We start from the raw sequence: 18,813 nt of genomic DNA, 5'->3' as shown, positions 1-18,813 counted from the left end.
GCATGCTAACTATGGCTGCTGCTCTTCCATCTAGACATTAAAATAGCAATCATAATGAAGTCTCATAATGTAGGACTTCTCCAAAGGAGTCGGGAAGTAGTTTTCCTCATTGCACAACTGGATAAATGTATTTAGGGCTTTTCATCTTCCTTTGACCCAGCTGACCAGACGTACGGGTAGAATGGGATAGTGAAATGCTGACTTGCAGTATACAAGCCAGGTATTCATTGACTCGCAATATTCAATGCTAAGCTAATGGTTTGCAATATTACGTCAGATGATTTAGTAGTCCCCGTTCATGTACTCAATCTTTAAAAAGCAGTTGTGATATACACTAGACAACAGACATTTCAAAATTAAAATAGGCACTTGAAATTATTGAGAAGTTTTGTTTCAAAAGATAGTCATCATCGGATAGGTTTGTTTTTAACACATTTGTACGAAGTTCAGTGTTTTATCTTTAATATTTTGATCAATGAAGTAAAAACACTTGTGCTAAAGCTTTTAGGTACTTGGTTATTGGGAAAGTCAATAAAAATAGAAGATAGAGCAGGTATACAGAGCACCTTGGATCGCTTGATAAATTGATGCATCACAATCAGTTATTACATGTACTACCTGAGAGTCCCTGTCATACTTACAAAAAGGAGACTGTATCCCAACAACCACTGCAAAAACTAGTGGGTATCAGAGTAGCCAACAAGTGGAAGTGCAGTGCCATGGGAACGTCCACAGGTGTACAAACACGAGTAGAGAGGCAACTTTGTCTTGAATACAGCATTGGTAAGAGGACCGTCAGAATATCGTGTTCAGTTGTGCTGACTGCACTTTAAAATGGACCTGAAACAGAGTACAAAAGAGCTATTAGTACAACTCGATGGCTCACAAAATGTTGTACAGTAATGGTAGGATTCGCCGGCCTTGATGTGGGTGTCTACTTCAGTGTGAGACAATTACACACTTCTCTTTATTGACTGGATTTTGGTGATTGGTAATAGTTGTATGGACATCACATGTTCCTGAAGATGTTCTGCCATGAAGATGCCTGAAGTTGGGTGAGACTGATCTGTCCTACTGTAGAAGTTATGTTTGAAAGTACAACTGAAAAGACAGGCTGCCCAGAGAAGCTGTGGCTGCCCCTTCCCCGGAAGGGTTCAAGGCCAGGTTGGATGGGGCTTGGAGCAACCTGGTCTAGTGGAAGGTGTCCCTGCCCATGGCAAGGGGTTTGGAACCAGACGCTCTCTAAGGTCCCTTCCAACCCAAACCATTCTATGATTCTGTGATTTTAGGTGTCTTAGGGTATCAAAACCACAGCAGATGTGGCACAAACCCTATGAGAGACTCACACTCTTCTTGACCAGCAGCCGGAGGCCAGGCAAGATACCTTGGGGCATCTCGAGTGACATTAAACACCTGTGTGTAGACATCTGAATGGCTCCTCTGGTTATAGTTTGTTTGTGCTTTATTTATATTTGATTTACCCAAGGCTAGCTGCTGGGGAGAAGTTAGAATTTTTCCCCTTGCTACTTAATTTGGCTTCTGGAATTTTTCTTTCATCTTCCTCTAAAACAACAGGGTCTGGACAGCAGGATAAGTAGTGGTATGTGCCAGTACGCTTAGTGGTCTTAAAGATCTTCTCAGGTCCCATATTGGTGTGTTCTGCTCATAAAATCATGTCTAAAAAAATTGCTGGAATTTTTTCCTAGGTCGTATTGGCAGGGTATAATAGGAGTCCTTTGCTTTCTTGTACAATGCAGGGGAAGTACTCTTCCTGGGGTGCTTTTCCTGATAAAGTTGCAGCTGCTGAAGGCATGAAGGACATTGGTGGTGTGCTTGAGCTTTCCTGTTCCCTTCTGGTAGTGCATTGTAGGTTTTATGGCTCTGGGGCTTTTGTTCTAAGGGTCTTTAGGGTCTTGCTTTTTTCAGTACTTGTCATGTAAATGGAAGGAGGGATGTTCAGTGGTTCCTTTTGGACTGATCTTATGTCACATAGCTGTTCACAATTGCAGATGCTGGATTTATGTGATCTCTTCCCTTCCTGTAACCATGCACAATTCAGTTCCTGAACTATAACTGGACTACAGAATATCTTACTACCCTTTATAAAGACCCTCAAGGGCAATGTGGAGGTGCTACATGTTATTCTTTTTAGCATTTTCATTTTCCACTAGATTCCCCATAGCTTGTGCCAAAACAAAATTGTAAACTCTGACTAGAAGTTAAAATTAAAATTCCTAATTAAATAAAATAAACAAGCATATAAATAAGTAAAATTCTATATTAACCAGGAGTTACAGGCTTCCATATACATTTTGCATTTTTTCAGTTTGTGACTTAGTTTCTTTGACAGTTATAGTAGTTCAGATTTCCAAAAATAGGACACCTGTCTTTTCTGGGGTGAATGAAGCTGCAGAAAATAGATTTGCAGGTGAAGTTCAAGCAAGGAAGCAACCCCTTCTTGGAGTGCCTCTTTTGTTTTAGATGCCACCATAATCTAGGAAAACACAGCTGTCATGCAAGATTACTAATAAATAATGTGTGCCCTAATCTTCTGTCACTCTGGATTGAGGAAATCTGACAAGGTGTTCAGTGAATTCCTGTTAAAGGAATCAAGGCATGAAAGCAAAGAATTGCTGTCTAACTTTAATGACAGCCTTTGACAGTCAGTTCTAAGGGAGTAAGGGCCCACATAGGCTATGCATTTGACCCAAATTTTGATGCTTCTGCCAAATATTTCCTTAATTTTGCTCTTCCAGGCCTCCTACATGATAACTGCCAAAGGTTTAAGAGAGAATGAGAAAGTACTTATACTCAGCTGCCCTTCCGGGCTCTATACATCCTGAATCCCCTACAAAATAAACAGAATACAGTTATATATAAGAAGGCAACACTGCCTACTTAGTAACGTGTCTCATCTTTTCTAAGGCATTGTGAATTGGTACTCCACAAAGTCCAGCATCGGACTCTGAGAACGGACACATTTTGAACGGATCAAAACTAGTTAACATAGATGTAAAGAGACAGTACTTTAGAAAAGCACTTATGTCTTAGAAACCTCACTATGGCAAACAAATATTAGCCATAAATGTTATCATTTGCATCTAATTTCTAGGGGAATTACTTATCAAATAGTGGATTATTGGATTTAGAACTAGAGACACAGCCTTGCAGTTGGCAGCTTAACATCATAGTGACAAAAGATAATACCAGGGAGAAGAGCTCAGCGCCTCCCTCTCCATGTCCCCTCCTCAGGAGGCTGCAGAGCGCAATGAGGTCGCCCCTCAGCCTCCTCTTCTGCAAACAAGACAAACCCAGAGTCCTCAGGCGCTCCTCAGAGGACATGCCTTCCAGCCCTGTCACAGCTTTGTTGCCGCCCTCTGGGCCCCTTCGAGTACCTTAACGTCCTTCTTAAATGGTGGGGCCCAGCAGTGCAGGCAGTGCTCCAGGTGAGGCTGCACCAGGGCTGGATACAGCAGGACAATCCCCTCTCTTGACCAGCTAGTCGTGCTGTGTTTGATGACCCCCAGGGTGGGGTTTGCCCTCTTGGTGCCAGGGCACACTGCTGGCTCCTACCGAGCCTGCTGCCGACCAGCACCCCCAGGTCTGCTGGGCCGCTCTCCAGCCACTCCACCCCATGTAGACACGTGTCCAGAGTTGCTCTGCCCCAGGTGGCGAACCTGGCATTTGCTCGTGTTCATTTCATGCCATTAATGATTCCCCGGTGTTCCAGTCTAGATCGCTCTGTGAGGCCTCCTGTCCCTTGAGAGAGTCCACAGCACCTCCCAGTTTAGTGTTATCAGCAAACTTGCTAATGGTGAATTCAGCTCCTGCATCCAGATCGTTAGTAAAAATATTGAATAGAACCGGCCCTAGAATGGAGCCCTGAGGAACACCACTGGTGACTGGTGGACAGCTATATGTAGCCTCATTCAGTACAACCCTTTGAGCCTTGCTGTTCAGCCGGTTCTTCACGCAGTGTACCAAGTACCTGCTCATCCCACAGCTGGGCAGCTTGTCCAGAAGAATGCTGTGAGGGAGAGTATCAAAAGCCTTACTAAAATCCAGGAAAACTACATCCACTGCCTTCCCTTCATCCACTAGGTGGGTGACCTTATCATAGAAGGATATAAAATTAGGTGAAGTATTAGTTAAGTATTGCAAGGTGTCCCCAAGCCTTCTTTTCTCCATGCTGAACAACCCCAGCTCTCTCAGCCTTTCTTCACAGCAGAGGTGTTCTCGCCCTTGGACCATTTTCCCGACCCTGCTGTGGACCTGCCCTAACTGCTCCGTGTCTGTCTTGTACTGGGAACCCCAGAGCTGGACGCAGTGCTCCAGGTGGGGTCTCACCAGAGTGGAGCAGAGGGGCAGAATCCCCTCCCTTGACCTGCTGGCCACAGTGCTCGGGATGCAGCCCAGGATACGCTTGGCTTTCTGGGCTGCAAGCACACATTGCCATCTCATGTCCAATTTCTCATCCACCAGAACCCCCAAGTCCTTCTCCACAGGGCTGCTCTCAATCCCGTCATCCCCCTGTCTGTGTTGATACTGGGGGTTGCCCCGACCTGGGTGCAGGACCTGCACTTGGCCTTGTTGAGCCTCACGAGGTTCACATGGGCCCACTCCCCAAGCCTTTCAAGGTCCCTCTGGATGGCATCCTGTTCCTCGAGCAGATCAGCTGCATCACTCGGCTTGGTGTGATCTGCAGACTGGCTGGGGGTGCATCAATCCCACTCTCCATGTCACTGATGAAGCTATTAAATTCTGCAGCATGAAGAAACTCACAAAACACATCACATGACCTTACCTAATTTTTTTTTCTTAGCTGCATAAATGCTAATAGCTACTAACTAGAAAGCACCCTAGAAGAGTAGCTTTAAGGAAAACTGCTGTATGGAATAAATCTGAACGTTGTAGCATACTTCTCTGCTTCCATAAACAAACCCCTGTCCATATAGTGTCCTTTTGGACTAGGATCTCAGCAGCCTGTGTGCTTAAAGTAACAGATACAGACATCTTGATTTACTCAAGCATTGTCTCCTTATATACAGAAACTTCAACCTCTTAAATTCTCATTTGGATCCAGCGGCTATGATAATCTCTCCTTACAGATGTAGACACAAGCAGTTACTCTTGAAACTGTTTTTGTTCCCCAGACTTTAAATCTGTATCAGCAGACCATCAGCTTCCCATCTTGCACAAACACAAGGTGCAGACACTTGTTCCACTTCTGACATACCAGCAGATGCTTCACAGATGCAAACAAGATCATATCTTTTTGCATGCAGTCCAGATAATTCCCAAGAACTGTCAAGTGCTTTCACTCTCTGGAATGCTAGTTAGTTTTCTCTTAAGAGTTGCAGAATATTTAAGATATTTTTTAAATTAAAGTCCTGCTTAGTTATCATGTAAGTTGTTTCAAACCAGAACAGATCTACTTCTGTCAAGGATTCTGGGAAGAGATAAACTCCAGTACATACAGAGCGAGTACAGTGTGTGTACGTGGTTGAAATCATTGCTCTTGCTTACCTATACTGCCCATGCAGCTGTGACAAGTGGCCTGAGTGTATTCGCCTCATTGCATACACACAGACTTTCTGTGTAGCACAAGTGCTATTATTACTCTGGCACTACCTGGGGGCACTGAACTGCTGTGAACACACTGTAGAGTTCATGTACTATGCATGCGTAGCAGGCTGCCCACTCAAGAGTTACAACTACTGCTACAAGTGAGTTGTCACACAATCCAGACAAAAGTATGAAATTTTCAGATTCTTCCTGAACTTCATTTCTAAAATCAAAATTAGCATCTGTTCAGGTGAATCAAAGTTCATGACAGCTATACTTTAAAAGTGAGCAAACTCTAGAATTTCCTCACAGTTAGGCTCAGGGTAATCCAGGGTCTTCTTGGGGAGGAAAGGGACAGTGTAATGGTCAAATGCACTTACTGTAGCTACTCTTAAATTTATTGTGCCCGCTTGCTGGGGACTTGTCCATATATCCTTGAAGGTCATGAGTTACTTAGGCTTATGGTGGCAGAAGCATGATTTCTGGCTTTTATTTCATAGTTCTAAGAGCTGTCCGTATATTTTGGAAGAAATTAAAACCACCTGAAGGAAGTGAGGAGGCTTAATGACTAGAACCTTGCCTGGGCAAACACAGGAATGGCACACTCAGCAGGCTGCAGGTTCTTTCCAGGCAGGATTTGATGGTGCTTTCTCAGCATTAACTTCTAAGAAGGAGCTGGCTGAAATAGGACATAGCATCTCCCTCCTTAGTTCTCTCCCTGTGAGCCAGAGAGGGTGACGGTGCAGATTTTCCAGCCGCCTTAGTCATCCAGAGGTCTGTTCATGCTCCAGTGTTTGGTGCGGTCCAGCTCAGGTGTTTGCTGCGGCCCTCGGGACCTGTTCTCGCAGGTGCAGATGGCTTCTAGGGAGGGCTGCCCGCCCGGCCTGTCCGCCGGGGTGCTCTGCGGCCCGTGTTTCCCGCGCTCAGCACAACCGCTCTGCTGGTTCTTCAGAGGCTGGAGACCCCTCAGCCCAGCTTTAGGTGGGAGATGGTCTGGGCTGAGCAGCGCGAAGGCTGATGGCCCAAAAAATGTCCCAGGCGGGGCGCTGACAAACCTGCTCCCTGCCTGCGCCCCGCCCAGCCCGCACCTGGCCCCGGGGAGCCCCCACCCGGTGCGTGTCGCAGCGAGGCCAACGCCGACACCTCGGCGGAGGCCGACACTGGACCTACACCTCGGTGGAGGCCAACACCAACACCTCGGTGGAGGCCAACACTGACACCTCGGGGAGGGCTGACACTGACACCTTCAGCAGAGGCCGACACCGGGCCGACACCCGGTGCACAGCGGGCGACGTGACACCCTCCGACCCAGGCTGGAGGGGCAGCGCCTCCCAAGAGGCTGTTCTTGTTCTGTCAGCACGGTCAGTGGAGGTCTCCCGGTGTGACGGGGGAAGTGCAGGTGTCCTTCCGAGCACCCCCCCCAGACCAGGGACCCTCTGGGCCCCTGTGGTCACTATATTCAGTCGTACCAGGGGGCCCTCCAGCTCCCGATTTGTTTTCTTCCTGTTGCCAGCAGCTTAGAGAAAACCAAGAGAAACACTTTGCTTTTGCATCAAATTTATTTCTTCTCTGGTACTGTTTTTCCTGCTTATTCCTGAATATATTCATTACTATGAATCCTTAAGGAGCTGAAGTGACTCTTCTTACTGTAAAAACTGCCCCACTTAGCCTTCCCGCTAGGTTTCCTGACCCACCTTTCCAGCCACAAATTGTGGGATGGTGGAAAAGTGTTCTGACAAAGCATTGCGTGCCTGTCCTGTTTGTGCGTGCCTGTCCTGTTTGTACATACCTTCTCTAACCATCTTAAAACATCCTTTGGGAAGGCATTCTGCAGAGTAAGTACAATTGAGAAAAAGTGTTTCCTGTGTTCAATTTGAACCACTACCTCCTAGTTTGATTTTATGCCCTTTTAGTTCTTATACTGGAGGAGAAAATGGACAGCTGTCCCTGGTGATGTTTTGTAGATAGCCTCTCTAAACAGTCATAGTTCAGATTTATAACAGCCTTTTTCAAGATGTGAGGAATGAGACTTCCATGTTCACAACAAATTCAGGTTCTGAGTTCCCTCTGAATCTGTGTAGTGGTGTTATTTTCTCTATTCCTTATCTAATACGCTTAGCATTACCTAACACATTTCCTTTAAAGGTCCATCTTGTCCTTCTTGATTTATATAGTATTGAAATAAATTAATCAATAAAATATAAAATTAAGGTTGTTGACCACTTTATATTTATCAACTGTATATTCCCTCTGCCATTTTGATTGTGCAGTCAGTACCATAAGGTGGTTGTTCTGCCTTTTTTTTGTTTGATTTTTTGTTTGGGGTTTTTTTTGTTGGTTTTTTGTTTGGTTTTTTGCTCATATCATTACTGTTCTGAGCAAGCTAGCATTATGAGCAGTTTGCGGTCTGCATGACCATCTGTCCCCTTTATGGGTTATATCTGAATATGTTGAATATTTTGGCCTCATATACAAGAATAAATGGAACTCTAGGAGCATTTCCTTAAAATGAAAGTCTAAAGACATTGCTAAAACAGTTGAGAGCAGGTACATAGGTGACTTGAGCACACCAAAATGGACGTAAATAGTGGACTGCTTTTTATTTTGAGAGAAAAAAAAACAGAATGAAAATTAGAGTGGGAAGATAAATCTAGACAATTCAGACTACAAATAAGAATACATGTGAGACTATAAAGATGATTAGTGATTGGAATACTTCGCACAGGGACCCGTTAGATTCAGTTGCTATCTTTATAGTAAGACCATATTTTCTCCTGTGGTGTCATGCAGCTTAAAACTGTAGGAGTTATAGTTTGAAGCAGGAGTTTGAGGCAGGGGTAACATAGCACTGATGTGTGCTGTGCAGGCAGTCAGATAAGGAAGTCCACTCAGGCTTTAACTTGAGACTATTCTAGCTTTATACTTAGAGCTGTTAACAAGAAGGATAGTATGGGCGTGAAGCCTTTTTTTCTTCCTCCCAGAACCATGACAATCCCTTCCATTTTGGGAGCAGAAGTGTTGGGTGGCAATGACAATAGCAGCCACTTTCTATACTCACACTTCTGTTACTGTAACTTCATGTGAGCAGTCAAGGACAGCCAAGCTCTTTTTATGATTATGAGGTGGCCTTTGTTGCCATGTCAGTGCTGAGGCCCCAGGAAAAGTATGTCCAAGCATTGACATTAATTGAGGGTCAGAAGCCAAAGTGCTTTGGAGTTCTTTGCAGATCAGTAGGTTATTACTTATTGAGTTGTATTTGTGGCACAACAGGCTTTTCTTCTAAAAATTGGTTAAAATCAAATTTGCCATTAGTCTCAAATAATACATTCCCTACAGACAATTGTCAAATATTGAATATGAGCCCTTTCAGCTCAGATTTTTGCCAACATCAAGAGATTGTAGAAGCAATCATGTCCCTTGTTTTTCATTTCTTCATGGATCTCATGAAGACTTGTCTGTCTTCTGACCATGTTACAACAGCAGGATACCCTTATACTTGCCTGCATTCCACTCATACCCTGCTTCTATTCATATGTTGAGGTGATTATAACACTCAAGTTATAAGGATGCAGAGGGTGCATTTGTATACGTGCGTATGCTTTTTGGTTTAGTGCCATATTACACACAGTAAATAATTTTAGTAGCATTTGGAAATGAATTTTAATGGAGTCCATATAATAATGAGCAGCATTGCTCTTTAGAGGGGGTAAAAAAATAAAGGTAGCTTTAAAACAAAAGACAAATTTAAGCTTAGCAATCATCAGCCTAAAAAAGAAGGTTGGGCATTCTGTTAGGTGTATCATCCTTGTTCATCACAGCGCTGCCTGATTTGGTTCGTTCCTTATTTTGACTAAAAACATTTAACTGTGTTAGAGTAATGCTCAAGTGATTATGGCCTTTGCCTAATTTAAGGCTTCCCATTCATTTGGAATCAACTTTCTCCCACATTACTCCGTGTGCTTTGAATCTCTTCCCTTTTTATTTTGCCATCATGAACCCCCAACTCTCACCATTTATGAGGATGGATGTGTCACTGGAGTGAAACTGCTCTCATTGTCAGTTATTCTTTTCTTACAGCTCTCCCTCCCCTCATGGCTCGTCGATCTCAAAGCTCCTCACAGGGGGACAATCCCCTTGACCCTAACTATCTTCCCCCTCATTACAAGGAGTATTACCGCCTAGCTCTGGATGTGCTTACTGAAGAGGGCAAAGAAAGTTACCAACGCTTCCTGGCAGAGGAAGCAGCTCCTGATTTTCTCTGCAGCTCAGAGGTGGATCACATCATACAGAATCTCCAGAAACCCCAGTACGCCAATCAGGAAGGTAGCACAGATACTGCAGGTGACAATGACATGGATGGATCCTCTGGGACTTACTGGCCCATGAACTCAGACCTCGCTGTTCCTGAGCTTGACCTGGGCTGGCCAATGGTCTTTGGGTTCAGGGGAACAGAGGTGACAACCCTCGTGCAGCCACCACCCCCGGACAATCCTAGCATTAAGGAGGAGGCTCGCAGAATGATTCGAGCAGCTCAACAGGTGAGACGGTGAAGAGCCCAACTAAAGCATAGATAAAATTGTGTACAAACGATGAATCACAGTGCTCAGGTCCTCAGCTAATTCCCTTAACTTTGTTCCCCTTAACAGAGGGGAAGGATGATTCTAAAACTCCCGGTTACTGCATCAGAGCTAGCCTCTGCTTGCTGGTCTCATGGAAAAGAGTTTAAGGCCACGCTAAAATATACCAAGAGTTCACAGAATCCTACGATAGTTGAGGCCGAAAGGGACCTCTGGAGACAGTCTAGTCCAGCCCTCCTGCCCAAATCAGGGTCAATTAGAGAGGGTTACTTAGGACATGTCCCTGAGCATCTCCAAAGATGGAGACTCCGCAACCTTTCTGGGCAACCTGTTCCAGTGTTCAATCACCCTTACAGTAAAAGAGGTTTTTCTTATGTTTAACTGGAATTTCCTGTATTTCAATTTGTGTCTTGTGTCTTGTCCTTTCACTGAGTAACACTGAGAAGAGTTCGGTTCCATCTTGCTTACACCCTTCCATCAGGTATTTACACTCACTGATAAAATAAGAGTTGGGAAGGACAGGGAGATAGCGCTTTGAAGCTGCTTCCCCTATTATCAGCATATAGATGCAGCTATATAGTGGCTGACTGCACCTTAGCCAGGAAGTTACCTAAAACTGGCAGAGGTGTGTTGGAGGGGCTGAGCAGGTAGTGGCCAAGCAGCTCAATAGAACCTTCCAGTATGGTTACTTGACCAAAAATAAACCTGCTATCATTGGATTAATGAGTAAGGGAATGCTCAGTAGCAGTGTTTTTCTCACCTTCATATAGAGAATATACACCTTAGATAGCAATTCTTTTTCCAGTTCTGGGGCCCACAATGTTTAAATGAACCTTTAAATGGGAAGGAAGTTGAAATGAAGATGGTGCAGCAGTGCAGATTTGGAATGTGAGGCACTGGGGAGCATGATCAGTCGGGGCATAAGCAGGCATAGATTGCTGATGTCTTTCTTGCATTGTTTTCCTAGGTGGTAGCCATAGTGATGGACATTTTCACTGACGTGGATCTGCTGTTTGAGGTGTTGGATGCTGCTGCTCGCAGAGTGCCTGTGTACATCTTGCTGGATGAAATGAACTCTCAACTTTTCCTTGATACAGCTGCTAAATGCAGAGTCAATCTTAACTATGTGGAGGTGAGCGAACCAAAGACCTGCCCTGCCCCTAATTCGCACCCTTAGGGGTTTACATCCTGGGACACAGAGGGCTGTTATGACAGTAAAAACCTGAGAAAGGGGAAAATGGGCCGAGGCCTAATGAAAGATGAATATGAAGAAACCTTGGAGAGCTGGCCCAACAACACAGGGCTGAAGGCCGAGGACACCCTGATAAATGGGTTTATCTATCCATTGTGCATGCAGACAGAATCACTAGAAATGAAGTATAAAAATGGTGGCAGGATGGAAGTTAAAAGAGCAGGGGGAAGAAGGAGGGGCAGGGGGAGGGAAGTGACAGCTTCCAACTGAGTCGGTGCCTTGTCTGGTTTGCAGTTCCTAAGAGTGAGGACAGTTTCTGGCCCAACCTACTACTGCCGCACAGGGATGTCCTTCAAAGGGCACGTGAAAGAGAAGTTCCTCTTGGTGGACTGCATGGTGGTGCTGAGTGGCAACTACAGGTGAGAAGCCCTGCAATGTTATGTGTCCCAGTTTCAGTGAGAAAGAGGGTGGTTAATTGGTAAAGCAGTGCTCCGGCACTTCCAAATGAACATCAGTGGCAAAAGTTCTTCTCGCTGATGGATACTGAGTAGCAATTTTCACGAAAAATACACCATTTTGCAACTGAGGTAGATACACCAGTTAAACAGGCCCTCAGGCCTAGACACCTGAAGCTAAGCTTCCTTCACATCAGGAGTGTAAACAATCTGTAAAAAAGATACAGTAATTATAAGGTATCATGGGTTAATGCCAGTAGGCAGCTAAGCCACACACAGATATTTGCTCACTACTTCCAGCAGGACGTGGGAATTGGAAGGCCAAATGTGAGAAAACACATTGTGGGTTGAGATAAAGACAGTTTAATAGCTAAAGCAAACGTGCATATGCGAGCAAAATAAGGCATCCGTTCACTACTTCCCATCAGCAAGCAGATACCTAGCCCTTTCCAGGAAAGCAGAGCTTGCCTTGGGAAGACGAACGCCATAACGCTGAACATCTTCCTCCTTCCTGCACAGAATCATGGAGCGGTTGGTGTTGGAAGGGACCTCTGGCAGTCATCTGGTCCAACCCCCTGCTCAAGCAGGGCCACCTATAGCCAGTCACCCAGAACCGTGTCCAGGTGGTTTTTTCAACATCTCTAAGGAGGGAGACTCCACATGGTCCCTGGGCAACCTATTCCAGTCTTCAGTCATCTGCACAATAAAAAAAGCTTTTCCTTCTGTTCAAACAGAACCTTCTGTGTTTCAGTTTGTGCCCATTGCCTCCGGTCCTGCCACTGGGCACCACTGACCAGCCCGAATCCAACAGCTCCCTTCAAAGCAGAATGGTTAGAGACACCAAGGAGCAGGCCTTTGCGTTTGTCATGTTTTATCCCAGCTGAAACCAGAACAACATTTCCAGAGCAAGTTACTTGTATGGAATTACCCGTACCTTTATTGTTAGTAACTATACTATACCCATGTTATGCCCGAGTATCTCAATCAAGGGATGTATGCTATTGTATCCCATTTTCTGTTGTGGGACTGAAGCACATCTTACATCCTTGCTCATAACCAAAATCTACTTCAGTCTGTCAATAACCCCTCCCCCACCACGGCCTCAAAAACTCCCTCACGTAACATCACAGAGGAAGTCAAACGTAAGCCTTCTTATGCTGATATTAGAAACCTTTTGTAGCTCAGTCTGAAAGTACTCACATACAGATTACTGGTGGCTGTCCAACATCCCTGCTCAAAGTAAAGCTATCTTCAAAGTTAGATAAGGCTGCTTAGGGCCATCTCCAGTTGTGTTTTGAGTATCTCCAGGGATAAAGACTGCCCGACCTCCTGAGCACTTGCGCCAATGTTTGACTGCCCTCATTGTGGAGAACTTTTTTCTTTATAGCTCACTATTTCTCTTGCTGCAATTGTATCTCTTGCCTTGTATCAGCGTACCTCTGAGAAGAAGTTGGCTCCATTCTCCTTACAACCACCCTTTATGTAGTTGAGGACAGCAATCAGCTTATTGCCCCCATCCCCTGCTCCCGCCATCCTTAGCATTATTTTCTTCAGGCTGAACAAGCCCAGCTGCTCCGGCCTTGCCTCATACCTAACATACTCTGTCCTGCTATCCATCTTGGTAGCCCTCTACTGAACTTCCTCTGCTTTGTCAACACCGTCCTTGCTAGGAAGCCTAAAACTGGGAAACCATGAACCAGTATATGCTAGGGTCTACCCAGCTGGAAAGCAGCTTGGCTGAAAAGGATGTGGGGCTCCTGGTGGAGACCAGATTGAACACGAGCCAGTGGTGTGCCTTTGCCACAAAGAAGGCAAATGGTATCCTGGGCTGCATTAGGCAAAACATTGCCAGCAGGCTGAGGGAGGTGATCCTTCCTCTTTATTCAGCAGCAGTAAGGCCACACCTGGAGTGCTGTGTCCAGTACAAGACAGACATGGACATACTGGATAGAGTCCGGTGAAGGGTCACAAGGATGATGAAGGGACCAGAGCACCTCATACATGAGGAAAGGTTGAGAGAGCTGGGACTGTTTAGCCTAGAGAAGAGATGGCTTGGGGGGATCTTATTAATGTGTATCGATACCTGAAAGGAGGGTGCAAAGAGGATGGAGCCACTTTTTAGTGGTGCCCGGTGACAGGACCAGAGGCAATGGGCACAAATTGAAAGACAGGAGGTTCTGTTTGAACAGAAGGAAACATTTCTTTACTGTGAGGTTAACTGAACACTGGACTAGGTTGCCCAAGGACTGTGTGGAATCTTCCTCAGTGATACTGAAAAAAACATCTGAACACAGTCCTGGGCAATTGTCTGTAGGTGTCCTTGCTTGAGTGGGGGGTCTGGACCAGGTGACTGCCAGAGATCCCTTCCAACATGAACCATTCTGTGAAAACTGGACTCAGTACTCCACATACAGCATCACAAGTGTTGACTCGGGGTGGGGGGAATAATCACTTCCATTGACCTGTTGGCTGCACTTTTACTACTGCATCCCTGGATGTGTGGAGCCGCCCTCGCTGCAAAGGTGCTGCTGTCTTTTTTTCATCTTGTTGCCTGCCAGATCCCCCAAGTCATTTTCAGCCAAGCTGCTTTCTAGGTAGTCATCCTCAGCCTGTATTGGTGGATGGTGTTGCTCCATCCCAGGTACAAGATTCTGTATTTGCTGTTGCTGAATTTCATGAGGTTCCTGTCAGCACATTTCCCCAGCCCGTTGAGGTCCCCCTGACTGGCACATCAACTATGCCGTCCCCCCATTCTGGCGTCATCTGCAAGCTTGCTGAGGGTGCGTGCTGTCCTGTTGTCTAGGTCACTAATGACAGGGTTAAAGACTATTTCCCCAAGCCCTGACCCCCAAGGAACACCACTTATAAGTATCTGCAAGTCAGACTTCACTGATCACCACCCGTTAAGCCTGACAGTCCAACCAATTTCCCATTTACTGTTTGGCACACTCATTCAGTCTGCAGTGTTCCAGTTGGCTACAAAGGTACTTGTGTAAAGGCCATGAACAACCCTTGCTAAAGCCAAGAAAAACCTTATCTTCTGCTGTCCCTTTGGCCGTGCAGCCAGCCTTCTCTTTACAGAAGGCACTCAGACTGGGTCAGGCATGGTTTGCCTTTGATAAATCCCTGCTGTCTGATCCCAGTTGTCTTTCTGTTATTCCTGTGCCTGGAAAAGGCTTCCAGGAAGATTTGCTCCACAATTTTCCCTCAGACTGAGGTAAGGCTGACTTGCTGTAGCTCCCTAGTTGATCCTTTTGCTCTTTTTAAAGATGGGCGCAACATTTTAGTTATAAAAACCGATTACAACCTAAAGTAATTGCAGGAACATCTACTTCATATAAAGATTATCATCAGCTTGCTCTATTGCCGTTGTTACTGCTGATTGGCTTTTTTAGAACAGAAGTCATTTATTGCCTTGTGAAATCCTCTGCAAAGATGTGATGCCAAATCAATTCATAACTGTGAGGCTTGGGAACAATAGTGTGTAAGGAATGGCTACCTGAGCCATAAATAATATCAGGAGAATTTTCTTCAGGCAAGCAAATGAGTTAATGTAAAGTGGTACAATCGTGTGAGTTGATGCTAATACACTATCATTACTTCTATTTCTCTTTGTAGTTTCATGTGGTCTTTTGAGAAGATTCACAGAAGCATTGCACATATCTTCCAGGGGGAGCTGGTGGCCAGCTTCGACGAAGAGTTCCGAATTTTGTTTGCACAGTCAGAACCTCTTGTTCCTCCAGCCAATGTCTTGGCAAAGGCAGAGAACACGTTTGCCATGACTCCCTTTGGTAATAACATGCCATTCTTTCCAAAAAAAGGACCCCTGATGTTCCAGAGGGATGACAATCTTTTCCCCTCCTTTATGGACAGAGTTGATCCAGACAGGTACTTCCTGTCAAATTTCAGGCGGGATGACATGTTACGTCATACTGTGGAGGGGTCGGCCATGCGAATGTATAAAAAGTTAGAAATGGAGAATTCTCAGATGGATCCTGTCAGGGGTTTTCTCCGATCCAAGCAGTTGGAATTGGATGCTTTCAAGAGACACAGTTTTGCAGAAGGAACATTTGAAAATTTTGCTTCTTCTAAACAGTATGCCAGGCAGATGTTCATGAACAATATGGATGAATTTAAAATCCAGTCTAGCCATTTTCAGAAGGATCAGTTCTACCAGTACCAGTTTGAACATCCCCATCTTTCTGGCAGACCTCAGGGACTCTTTGAGAGAATCCGAGGTGGTAGGCCAGGATTCAATGAACTGGAAGACTATGGAGAGGGACCCAGATACCCTGAACTTGAAGGCAGTTTTCCACAGGAGAGTTTCCCCTTAAGGCTGGATTACGTACCTTCAAATTCTTCCAGGGAAGTGAGACATGGCTCTGATCAGCTGAATCCTGCAGGCAATGGCCCAATGGGAATGATGTTAAGACGGCAGAATATAGGACAGAAATTTATTTGCCAGACTTCTCCTACACAGAAACAAAGCCTGGAACAACGCCTGTTCTTACAAGACAAAGACGAGGACCAAGATGAAGACAAGAACACACAGGAAAACAGAACAGGTTTACGTAACTGGAGGATTTCTTCATACCTTAGTGCATATCAGTCTGAACCAGAAGAAGGTCTTCCAATGCCCATGGAATCAGAGGCATATAATGATGTTCTTGGGGATACCATCACAAAGCACTCCACTGACCTCATCCCATCATTCAAATCCCCTATGTCTTTTAATAGCAAGTCACTGGGAATTGAAAGTGCCAAAGAATTTGTAGATCCTGATAGAGTAGGTGAAGAAACCCCTATAATGAAACAAGATGCCTTTAGGTCCAGAATAAATCCTTTGATCCAGAGGAGCTCAAGACTCAGGTCCTCTCTGATTTTCAGCGCTGCCAAGTTAGATCAGCCTAACACCACACTAGAAAAGGTTCAGATGATCCAAAAAGAACAAATGTCCAGTGAGTTGACAAAAGACAATGAAACTATAAAGACAGCTGCCTCATCTAAAGTGGCAGAGCTTTTGGAGAAGTACAAAGCTGTCGGCAAAGACACAGAGCGAGCTACAGTCACTCATACCAAAGCTGTTTCCAGTTATCTACAGGAAGAATCACAGAACACAGAGAAGAAATGTACCAAATCCGTGCAATATAAGATTCTGGAGAGTAGGGTACTAGACTCCAAAGACTCCTGCAGTACTTACAAAATGCATGGAGAGGCCGACAGACCATTTGGAATGGCCTCATCAACCCCCCAGCTTCTTGACACATTGAGTAAAGATCCCCTAGCACATATTAGCACTAAGGTGGACAAATTATCATCTCGGTTTTACCCTGTAGAGAATAAACCTGCTCTGCCAGAGAAAGAGAGTCTTATATTTGTAGGAGACACTCAGAAGTTGACCCTTCCAGAGAAGAAGGAAAGAGTGACATTCAAAGAAGACACTCAAAAACTAGTCAATACAGAACTGAAGAAACCACAGATTAGGACAAGTACCACATCAGTTCTTGAAAACTTACCTAGAAGTCAAGGATCTGACAGCTCTCTCAATAAATCTGAGGAAGACTGTTCAAAACAAGAGCAAAATCCAATGGAATTTTTAAGAAAAGGGTCACTGCGGCTGAAGCAGCTTTTGAACCCAAAAGGTGAAAAGAAATTGGAGGAGGAACCCACTTCTGAGAGTGCAAAATCTGAGAAGCAGGCTGTGGTTCTCAAGCGATCTTCCGTAGGGGACTGTCAGGAAATGATGGAGGAGGAAAAAACCCATAAATTTTCCACACCACTTCCTCCCAAAAGCAGCCAGCCGACACAGGGGAGATTTCCTTCATCCACAGCTAACATCCTGTACAGCAGCAACCTCCGTGATGATACCAAGGTGATTTTGGAACAAATCTCTGCAAACAGTCAGAAGAACAGAGCTGAACTGGCCAAGCAACTACCATCCACTAGTAACCCTGATCTCTCTAAGTCAACTACAAGCTTGGAAAGGAAAGGTGAGAAGGAGAAAAGCTGTAACATCCACAGGTCAGAGAGTTTTGGGAGCCAGAAACGAAATCTTCAGCGGCAACCATCAGAGGACAGAGATACCCTTCTGAAAAAAATGGAGAATATGCGGAAGGAGAAGCGCGTCTACAGTAGATTTGAGGTCTTCTGCAAAAAAGATGAACATACAAGTCAAAGTGAAGAGGAGTATGACACAGATGCCAAAGACAAGAAGATGGGAAAATTCATGCCCAAAATCCTGGGGACCTTCAAGACCAAAAAATGATCATAGAAATACTATTTAATGCCATACAATCACTGACTGCCAAAGGGGAATGACGAAGTAACTTGTTTATGATGGCTATAAGCACCACAGGCAATACTCGTCATGGTTAGTGAGCAGAAACACATTCAGCATTAGACTCCTGTGGCACTAGTCGCCCAATAAAGTCAAGGGGTATCAGGCAACCTTATCACGGTATGTTTCAAATAAAATTATTAAATTGCCAAGATGCTTAAAACAAAGCAATAAAGTAAGAGTCTCTCTGTTATGCTCAGGGAATATTTCCAGGAGACAAAACAATTCCACTTTCAGAAGGAAAGAATAAAACCCAGAAAATTCAATACTTGAGTTCAGTTCAAGAAAGAAAAATACACTCAAGACACACATGTGTGTGTGTGTGTGTGCACATTAACTGGAAGAAGTGTTTAAAAACCAATTGTTTCTTAGCTGCAGTTATCTTTTCTTTGTATCTAATAACAAATCAAATACAGGAGGCACCTTTTTGAAGGTTTACCGGAGAAAAAAATACTGTAAACCACTTTTTGCCTTTATCTGTGGTTGTGGTCTCACCTAATAGTACATGCTCAACTTTCATATTTACCATTTCTAAGCCTAATGGTTCTGCTTTGTTATTGGTTTGTTTCCCTATGTATAATGGAAGTATTGCTTTAGGGGGTAAAATGAAAGAAGCAGTTGAAAGGCCATAAAAAAAAGAAATTTGCAGGCTATTAATAGAGAAAGACCTGTTTTTAGGATTCCTTT

At 44.6% G+C, this 18,813-nt stretch overlaps 1 protein-coding gene across 1 annotated transcript; it reads left to right on the top strand.

Annotated features, from left to right (window-relative positions):
• Positions 1–9,656: 9,656 nt before the first annotated feature.
• On the top strand, positions 9,657–18,054 carry SACK1H (scaffolding CK1 anchoring protein H). The gene is made up of 4 exons (XM_086465868.1): positions 9,657–10,103; positions 11,110–11,274; positions 11,629–11,753; positions 15,408–18,054. Exons 1-4 carry the CDS (start codon positions 9,657–9,659, stop codon positions 18,052–18,054), a joined length of 3,384 nt encoding a protein of 1,127 aa, XP_086321994.1.
• Positions 18,055–18,813: the final 759 nt, after the last annotated feature.

Source organism: Leptosomus discolor, chromosome 5 (genome assembly GCF_034619465.1).
Source record: "Leptosomus discolor isolate bLepDis1 chromosome 5, bLepDis1.hap2, whole genome shotgun sequence".
Lineage (NCBI taxonomy): Eukaryota > Metazoa > Chordata > Aves > Leptosomiformes > Leptosomidae > Leptosomus > Leptosomus discolor.
Note: the sequence above shows the minus strand (reverse complement) of the source record. Positions and strands in the feature narration are given on the sequence as shown.

Excerpts from the sequence above, each read along its gene's own strand:
- SACK1H (XM_086465868.1), top strand. The coding sequence starts at position 9,657 with ATGGCTCGTCGATCTCAAAGCTCCTCACAGGGGGACAATCCCCTTGAC. Across the intron at positions 11,275-11,628 it reads TCAATCTTAACTATGTGGAG|TTCCTAAGAGTGAGGACAGT; the intron begins GTGAGCGAACCA and ends TCTGGTTTGCAG. Across the intron at positions 11,754-15,407 it reads GTGCTGAGTGGCAACTACAG|TTTCATGTGGTCTTTTGAGA; the intron begins GTGAGAAGCCCT and ends TTCTCTTTGTAG.